Raw genomic sequence first — 9630 nt, 5'->3', positions numbered from 1 at the left:
GCGCTGCCGGTGCTCTCTGGGGAAGCGCTGCCGGTGCTCTCTCTGTGCCCGGGATGGGTCTGGGCGCTGCCCGGGAGCGGGCGGGCCGCGGTCGGGGCCGGGGGCTCGGGGGTCCCGCTCTCAGCGCGGTGCCGCGGCTCTGGCAGGGAGCAGACCCGGCTGAGGGACAGCGTGCTGGAGGAGGACACCGAGGAGTGGCAGAAASATCCCGATTTCGTGGGGCTGGAGAGAGTGGGAGGCGTGGATTTGTCCTACATCAAAGGAGACGACAGCCGTGCCTGCGCCTCGCTGGTGGTCCTCAGCTACCCGGCTCTCGAGGTACCGCGGAGTTAGAAAGAAGCGTTAGATGGGATCGTGGAAAGGAATTGTTCCCTGGGAGGGTGGGGAAACCCTGGCACAGGGTGCCCAGAGAAGCTGTGGCTGCCCCTGAATCCCTGGCAGTGCCCAAGGCCAGGCTGGATATTGGGTTTGGATCACCCTGGGATAGTGGGAGGTGTCCCTGCCATGGATGGGGTGGCACTGGATGAGCTTTAAAGTCCCTTGCAACCCAAACATTCCATGAGTCTGTGATTCCGTGTATGTTCAGCAAATCGTCCAATTGTGTGTTCCCAAGAAGGATAAACAGAAAAACAATGTGTGAGGATTTAGACATAAGTTGAGGAAGGTGTGATAGACACAGCTCCCTATTGCAGGAGTTCTGTGGGATGGCTGGGAACTCACCCAGGGTCCAGAGGCAGCTGCAGRGTCTGTTCAGGGGGGTTGGTGGACACAGGGAGGGGTTTGTAGTGCTCCAGGGCAGAGTTTCCTGGGTGAGTTCTTGCTGGGAATCATCTGATAACATGATATGTGACACAGGAAAGCTTTTCCAGACCCACCATGGATCTCACAGCACACACTCGTTTTACTTGAACTAATGAAGATTTTTGGTCTCTCTCCCAGCTTTCAAAATGATATAAAAATTATCTTTAACTGTAAAAGCTCTAATAAGCAGAGAAATAAAGTTTGATGCTTTGCTGGGATTTTAATGAACTGAATCTCAAGTCCTGCTGTGATCTGCAGGGCAAGGCAGGAATAGATTTTTGTGCTGCCTTGCAGGGTTTCCTTTGACCTGTCCCTGGGTTCAGAAGGGATGAGCAGAGGGGCCATGGACCAGAGCAGGAGCCTCTGGAACATCCCGAGCTGCTGTCTGTGCCTGCTGCAGGTGCTGTACCAGGATTGTCGCATGGTGCCCGTCACTGCCCCGTACGTGGCCGGATTCCTGGCGTTCCGAGAGGTTCCTGTCCTGGTGGAAGCTGTCCAGAGACTTCAGCAGGAGGAGCCCCAGCTCCAGCCCCAGGTCTGGTGTGTTCTCCTTGTCCCGGTTTGGGGTGTTCTGTGTACAGAATCCTGTGAAAAGKGTTCTCCCTCCAGAGCCTGAGCTGGTGGGGCAGGAGGGATGGGGTCAGAGCTGTGGTGGAGCATCCATTCCTTTTCCCTGGGGAGCAGGGATGTGGAGCTGGCAGCAGCCAGGCCTCCTGTGGCACTGGTGTGTGCAGGGCACTGCCAGTCCCACACTGCTGCTGCTTTAGGGGCACACACAGGCACAGGAAAACTGAAGAACCAGGAGAGATTTCCCCCAAAGCCAACATCCCTGTTTGCTCCTTGGAGAGCTCTCAGTGCCCAGGAAATAACACTCCTGCTTTGGCTTTTTCAGGTGCTTCTGGTAGATGGGAATGGCCTGCTCCATCCCAGAGGTAGGCTGTTCCTGGAGAGCCCTGCTCCCTGTGCTGCTGTTCCCTGGAGTCCTGCAGCCACAGTGGCTCGTTGTTGGCAGGATTTGGCACAGCCTGTCACCTCGGAGTCCTGACAGATCTGCCGTGCATTGGGGTGGCCAAGAACCTCCTGCAGGTGGATGGCTTGGTCAGGGACGAGCTGCACAGAGAGCAGGTTAGGCCRAGCTGGGATTTATTTCTGGTTTTTAATATCTAAGGGAATTTGGGCAGCCCCATGCAATTATGTCCCGATGGCCTGACCTTGTGTGTGTTCATCCCTAGGTCCGKTCCCTGCAGAGGCCAGGAGATACATTCCCACTGACTGGCACTTCGGGGAAAGTCCTGGGCATGGTAAACTGTCMCTTGGCCACTTGTCACTGTCTTCAGGGGGGCTGTCTCAGTGATCTGGGGGGATCAGGTGTGACCACGTGAGCAGTGACACTGCTGGGCCCTTCCTGAGAGCTCAGGTGGCTCTAGGGAGCTGGCAGCTCGGGTGTTGGGAACATTCATGCCCATGGCTGTGGCACCTGAGGTGCTGCAGCGCCCTGGATTGTGAGGCACAGTCTGGGAGAGGTGCCAGTTCCTGGCAGCCTCCTGGGATCTGTCTGGAGCGCCTGGCTCAGAGCAGGCCGGCAGCTCGCAGCTGTAAGACACTTCCTRTGTGTGCTGTCAGCCTGTCCTGGCACATCTCCCTGAGCCAGAGCAGCCTGAGGCRCCAGGGAAGGGCCACGAGGGACAAACAGTGCCTGGAGGAGACACTGGGGTGGAGATGATGTTCAGGAAAGCTGGGAGCTGCAAACACAGAGCCACCACCCCATCGGAGGGCTCTGGCTGGCTCCTAACTCCCCTGCCTCTCTGGGTGTGTTCAAATGAGCCTCTTGAGTGCCTGATCTCTCTGTCTGCCTGCCCAGGTGCTGCGGAGCCACAGCAAGAGCTCCAGGCCCCTCTACGTGTCCGTGGGCCACCGGGTGAGCCTGGGCACRGCCGTGCGCCTCGTCAGAGCCTGCTGCCGCTTCCGCATCCCGGAGCCCATCCGCCAGGTACTGACACCAGCGCTGTTTGTGGGGCTCTTCAGAGCCTCAGCTCGCCCCTCGTGTGCTGCTGACACCCTCCTGCTGGGCTGTTCCTGTGGGAATTCACTGWTCCTTGCATGGCTGCTCTCCTGACGCAGTGCCCGGCAGCATTCCCAGCCCTGACTGATGTCCTGCGTCCTCTCTGCAGACAGCTCCTGGGATGCTGGTGTTATTCCCCAGGAGCCAGGAATGCAGTTTTCTGGGCACTTAGAGCCCAGCACGGCCCGCAGTGCTGCTCCTCTGAGCTTTTCCTGCTGCTGCATGGAGCCAGCAGCCAGCAGGTGACAGCACTGCATCACTGTCACCGAGCTCAGCCCTGGCTGATAAAATCGCAGCACAACTTGGGGAAAGGCTCTGGGGACGCTCGAAGGCTCCGGGACTTCTGGCCTGTCRAGTGCTCCCCTTCTCCCCAAGGTCACTCCACTGTTGGTGGCTCCACAGCCCAGAGCCAGCAGTGACCCCAGGGYCTGCCCGGGTGTCCCTGTCCCTAACTCTGCCCTGGGACAGCCCATTGGCATCACTGCCATGCAGGGCTGGTGGGGTCAGGGGTGTGCCCACCTGAGCAGCCCCCGGGGCAGCTCTGGGTGATCCTCCTGGGAGCCGCTCCAGAGCTGCAGTGTTCCCTGGAACTGAGTCTCTACTTACAAACCATCCCAAAATCTTACTCCCAGGAGCAAAATGAGCCTTGGGGTGTCCACAGCAGAGGTAAAGTTTCCAGTCTCAGCCCCAGTACCTGGCAGCCTGGGGAGGTTGGTGGAGTTCCTTATGTAACCTGCTCCAGCCAGGGACAGATGCCTCTGCAGAGCTCTGAGCCAGCTCTGCAGCTCAGCGTGTTCAAAGGCAGGGGAGAAGCATTCCYTTTGGAAACAAAAAGGTGTCTTGGAGCTTTTCATCACCCTCATTTCGCTTCCAGCTATCTCCAGGATTTGCTCATGTTTGGAGACTCTTGCAGTTCTCTGTGACCTTTTCCTTAGAGTGATGGAATGAATTATTATCACTTTTYTTACAGAGGGATGAAAAATCCAACAGGAGAGTGTGTTTACTCTAGAGGGATAGCAGGAGATGAGGACATTTAAACCTTTTCATGGGACTTGTCCCTGCTGCACTTCCTCTGTGGTGACTGCCACACATCTTGGCACAGGCAGAGCTGAAGCCTCAGCTCTTGGAGCTGGGAAGCAGGAGGCTGTGGAGAATCCTGCTGGGGTGGCTCACTTGGCCTTTTTGCCATGATATATCCCCAGAATTAGCTTGCAGACCTGATGGGTGAAGTGCTTATGGATTTGCCAGTGTTAGGAAAGACCTGTGGATCAGTAGGTCCTGGTTTGGAAGTTCTGGCAGGGCTGGAAGGAAAATGTTCTGTGAGAGCTCAGCTGGCCCGAGCTCCTGAGGGTGAGGCTGTGGTTGGGGTGAGGGCAGCATGTGCAGTGCAGCTCTGTGGAACTCCCAGCTTTAGGGGCTGGGTGTTTCCCAGGAGTGCAGCACTCTCCAGGCAGGAGCAGGAATGGTTTGATTTGCATTCAGCCCACAGCGTGGCTGTGCTGCCAAGGAAGTGGCTGTGGTGCAGATGAGAGCAGTGATCTCTCGGAGGAAGCAGAGGGGTGAATGGCCCTTGTCACCTGCAATCAGTATTTACATCTCATCCCATTCCACGTGCCAGGCCCATCCAGGAGAGCTCCCAGGCAGTGATGGGGGAGGCAGGAGCTGCCATCCCAGAGCCACCAGCACAACCCTCACCCTGAGTGGCCCTGGAGCCATCCCAAGCTCTGCTGAGGGAGCTGCYCTTCCCTCCTCATGGTAGAGATCCGACCYRCTCTGGTGYTTGYCYCTGCCCCTTYCCAGGATCCCTGTGCCCAGCAGGRCAGCAGGAGCTGCTGCCAGTCCCCAGCTGCCAGGGATGGCACCGGGAGCCTGCTCTGCTCTCACTGGGTCGGGTTCCTGGCTGCCTGCTCACCATCCTSCTGCTGCTCACTTGGTGATTCCTTCAGCTTCCACTGCCCCGTGCCCAGCGGGTTTGGGCTGGCTCAGGACAGGGCTGCTGGGACAGCCTGGGTGGCTCCAGCCCAGCACGAAGGACAGAAAGAGGCCTGCAGGTCCCTCTTTGTGTGAAACACTGAACCCCTGCCCTGAGGAGAATGAGACAAGGCATCAGCCCCTCCTGTGAGACTGGACATCAGTCACTGCTGCGCTGAGACTCCAGCTCCCTCTGGGCACCTCTTCCAAGCTTGCTGTGCACAGGGACCACCCTGGCCCCTCAGAAAACACAAATTCCACAGGCAGCACTCGTCCCCTCTGAAAATAGCCCAGATCTGTGTGGATTATAGCAGGACAGTGATCCATCTTATTGATTAGGCCGTGGTTAATCGCCACGCTAAGCTGACTCCGGCGCTGTGCTAGGACTGAGCCCTGCCTGGGAAATGCCACCTCATCAAGCTGATTTTCTCAGCACAACGTGGTTGGGGTTTTTCTTCCCTAGAAAAATGGTTTGTAGCTGTGCCTCCTGCTCCTTGGTGTCCCCGTGGGGACTATCGAGCAGCCTCCTTCCCTGCTTATAAAATCCATCACGTAATCGCTTATCCTGAAGAGTGATCAAAGTTATTTGTCAGTTCAGTTATGAAACTGTCCAATTATAGAGAGAAGGGAAAAAAAATCTCCCAAACAAACCACCCCTTATGTAACTCTCTCCTTCTCAGGAGGCTCTGCAGTTGTGGAGCAGGTTCCAGCAGCAGGCACAGCCTCTGCCAGGGGCTCGGGGTGAGGGGCCTGGGGGCTGCAGGAGAGGCTCCTCGGGAGCAGCACAGTGGGGAGAGCAGCAGATGCTTCAAGGACAGTCCCCAGGGATGTGTTAACCCACTTTCTGAGCGTCGTCACCAGACACTGAAGCTTCTCCAGCTGGGAAGGTCACATCCTGCTTTGTGAGTGGGGACAGACACTCTGCCTTTGAGGTGGGCACAGCAGCTGCTCGGAAATGGCACAGCAGCCTGCTTGGGAAAGGAGTTTYTAAAAGAGAAAAAAAACTTTGAAGGACTGCAAAAATCAACTGCCAATCCTCAGAGTTGTCCAAGAGCCCGGGAGGTGCTTGTGATGGCATCAAGGGTCTGCTGCTGGTGTGCAGCACTGGAGAGCTGAGCAAACACCTCTGAGGAGGGTGAGAACACCCAATAAATGCCCAGCAATGCTTTCTAACAGCTCCTGGGATGTGCTTGGTGCTGTCCTTGCCCCAGGCTGTCCTGCCTTGCTGTGGCAYGGAGCCATGCCCTGTTCCTGGTGGAACATGTCCCTGTTCCTGTGCTGGCAGCAGGGTGGCTGGGGCACACTGGGGTGGCAGAGAGGCACCAGCCAGGCTGATCAGCCCATTCTCATCACTCTCCTCTCGATTCCAGGCTGACATTCGATCGAGGGAGTACCTCAGGAAGCAGCCCTGTGCTCCGCTGGAGGTGCTGGAGGCTGTCCCTGCCAGCCCAGAGAGGTGGGTGTGCGGCCAAAAGGGGATCTGCTCCCAGAATGAGCTGCACTAATGGCATTAAAGGTACAGGCAGGGTAACAAGGTGAGCTCAGTGAGGAGATCAGGCCATGTGCTGCTCCCCAAGGTGATTTCTGCTCCCTGTGGCCACGCTGCCTCACACGTTGCTTCCGACAGCGCCGTGTCCCGAGCTGGGGAAGGGCACAGGGGATTTGCTCTTTTTTCAGCACGGGTCACAAGCAAAGCCCTGCCGCCCACAGGTGTGAGCTGAGGGTGAACAGAAATACCTGCAGGAGCTGGCCTGAGCCCCCAGCTCTCAGGGAGGGTCAGAGTCCCCTGCTTTTACATAACCTGGGCCAATGGTGCCAGTTCAGGGGTAAATCCACGGCAGGTCCCACTGAGGAGCTCCYCGTGCCGTGGCTGTGCTGCCTCTCCAGGGCAGTTCACAGGAGTGTTGGGCTCCCTGAGCCCAGGCCAGGCTGGACTGACACTGGGGAGCTCTGCCCAGGAGCTGCTCGGGGTGAGCCTGGTGTGCCAGGGCTCTGAGGGACCAGAATGTGGCTCGTGGTGGCACTGGGGCATTAACACTGGTATGGCTGAGGTCCTTAGGACACATGGATGGTGCTGGATTGTGATCAGCTCCTCTGTTCTTTGAGTTATGCACCCAGGGCAGGACAAGGGGCTCTCTCTGCTGCTCTGGTGGCACTTTTCAGCACGGCCAAGGTCCCCAGTGTGTGCTGGAGYTCATCTCTAGGCCCTGCCAGGGCAGTGCTGCAGCTCACCCTGCTTTGGACGGGAGTGCCCCCCACACCCATTCCATCTGGGGCCGTGTCTCACACCCTCTGTGGCTGAACTCCTCAGTCCCTAAGTGCCAGTTGTTTGGGGTTGTTGGTTTCTACATTTTTAAGTCTTTCTTGTTGTTCCCAGCAGCGAAAAGGAGGCTGAACTGGAGGATTAGTCTGATGCCAGCAAAAACTGCAGAGCTCCTCTTCACTGGATCCTCTCCTGCACCAGGGAGCCCAATGCCACCCTGAGGGACAGCTGTGCCAGGCTGTGCCCCTCAGGACAGCACAGCCACTGCTCAGGGACAGTCCCTGCAGGGAATTCCTCAGGGTTTGTTTTTAATTGTCAAAATCTTTGTGTAAGCAAAAGCTCACGTTAAGTTTGCAACACCTCGCTTGGGCAGCTGCAGGAGGTGATTTACAAAGAGATGTTGGGGCATTTCAACTCCAGAGTGGTGGAGTCTTCCACCACACCTCTGTGGCACACAGACCTCCCTTCCTGTCGTTTTTGGAACAGCTTCCCCCTGTCCCTGGGCTCTCCCAGTCCCTCTGGGTTCCTGGGGAGCAAAGCCCAGTTCCAGCTCTGGCTGGACAGCCCTGCTGCCCAGCTCTTCCTGAAGGAAGGATCATGGCAGGGGAGAGGGTGGGAGAAATCCTCTGTCCCCAGGAGGGAGGGAGAGATGTCATTCCTGACAGAGCACTCCAGGAACAGATCCCAGGCTGGAGTTGTGGCCTGAGGAGCAGAGCCCAGAGCTGTGCCCAAATCCTCCTCACCCCTTGTCCAGCCTGCAGGGCCAGAGCTTCTCCTGCCAAGCTGTGGGGTCCTGGCTGGGTTTGCAGGTGGGTCCTGGCTGTTCCCAAAGAGCAGCAGCAGCAGAAGGTGCTCTGGAAGTCCTTGATGTGTAAGATCGCAGCCTGGAGAGGAAGAAGATTGCTTTCCTGGGGCTGGGGAGGGTGCTCAGGTCAGGCTCYTGTGGGCTGTTTTAACCTCAATTTTATATAAATTTGTTGTACAACTTCTGTTGTTCTTTTCTGTGTCTCAGAGCTGCTCTGGGGGGGAGCACAAAGCCCAGCCCCTTTTGCCTCTGCTGTGTCGGGGTCTGGGATGGGATAAAGAACAAACCCTGCTCCCCTGGGCCCATCTGGGCAGCCCTGGGGCTGGTSCTGGGCAGGGTGGAGCAGGGGATGGGCACTGACAGGGCATTCCCAAAGAAACCTTCTCTGCCACCCTTTCAAAGCCAAAGCTGCAGCATCAGAGTGTTTCACTGCAGGGTTTGTGTGTGGGTGACAGCCCATCCCACCCCACCCCACGAGGGGACACCAGCACAGCCCTGTCCCCTCCCTCCATGGACACAGAACCTCCTCTGCCGTGTCCCTGTCCCAAGGAGCAGGGTGGGCACAGAGCCACAGCAGGATCAGCTCATTCCTCATCCCAGCCTCCACAAACCAGCCACTCCAGTGACCATGGGCACGGTTTCTAAAGCCTGTCACAAATTCAGACACAAGTGACACAGTGTGGGCAGGGAACAGCTTCTTCCTAGACCTGGTGGGCAGAACACCGGAGAAATCCATCCAGGTTTTCTGGCTGCTTTGGCCTGTGCTGGGAGGCCACAGGGAGCTGGTTCCAAATTCCAGTGACACCACTCTCACTGCAGATTGACCCTGGAGTACTGAATGAAGCCCCTGTTTTGGCTCAGCTCTGCTGGAGGAGGTTCCATGGGGAGCAGCTCCTCCAGGATGGCCCCAGAGAGCACAGAACCCTCAGCATGTGTGACTGTGGCTGCTCCTGCCCTGKCTATGTGTCTGGGTTTAATCTCATGTTTTATCTTTAATATCTGCGSTTTTAATCCCTGATCTGTTGGTGATTTTTTTTTGTGCTTCTAGCTGGCGTTTGACAGTGGGAGATTTGGGGTGAGGGGAGGCTGTGGAAGCTCCAGGAGCTGAGTTCAGTGCCTGACAGGAGTGTGGGGCTGTGGYTGTGCCCCCTCCCCACTGGGATCTCCCTGTTCCCATCCCATCTGTGCTCATCCTGTGAGGGACCCAGGGCTGGGGACACCTCTGTCCTCTGCTGTCCTGAGCCCCCCCAGCTGCCTCTGCCGGGGGGTGAGGAAGGATCAGGTAAAAAAAAAAAAAACCAGCATAAAAAAGAGCAAGCACATGGCTGTGCATCACTGGCCCMGCTCCCCTCTGCGTGAGGCTCTGAACTCCTCTCGTTCTGAGCCCAGGTAAACTCGGGTGACTCTGGATTAAGTCACCTGGGGAGGGTTTAGGAGGAGGATGGTGCTGCAGTGTCCTGGCAGCCTCCCCTACAGAACACAGGGGTTCTGTGCTCTGGGTTTGGGGTTTGTCTGTGCCGTGGGATGCTCTCCCAGCTGCCCAAACGCGGGGTGCTTAAAGGAAAGGACTAATCTCTGTGTTTGGTGTCTGCTTGTGGCTCTTTGGACACAATAAGGGATTAACTTGGTCTTTATCTAATTGGTTTATAACCCTGGGAAGGGAAAATCGCTTTGTAATGCTCGAAACCTCTTAATAGAAACTCAGAGACTGAAGCTTGAGTGTCCTTC

At 57.0% G+C, this 9630-nt stretch overlaps 1 protein-coding gene across 1 annotated transcript; it reads left to right on the top strand.

The window, feature by feature from the left end:
* Positions 1 to 8077, top strand: ENDOV (endonuclease V; the record flags this gene model as incomplete). The annotated part of the gene is made up of 8 exons (XM_057386840.1): positions 1 to 318; positions 1202 to 1336; positions 1694 to 1733; positions 1814 to 1926; positions 2034 to 2102; positions 2663 to 2791; positions 6205 to 6290; positions 7212 to 8077. Coding segments are annotated over 8 exons (921 nt in total), but the record flags the coding sequence as incomplete, so codon positions are not given.
* Positions 8078 to 9630: the final 1553 nt, after the last annotated feature.

Source organism: Malurus melanocephalus, unplaced genomic scaffold (genome assembly GCF_030028575.1).
Source record: "Malurus melanocephalus ecotype Western Australia unplaced genomic scaffold, MMel_1.1 scaffold_1073, whole genome shotgun sequence".
NCBI classification, from domain to species: domain Eukaryota; kingdom Metazoa; phylum Chordata; class Aves; order Passeriformes; family Maluridae; genus Malurus; species Malurus melanocephalus.
Note: the sequence above shows the minus strand (reverse complement) of the source record. Positions and strands in the feature narration are given on the sequence as shown.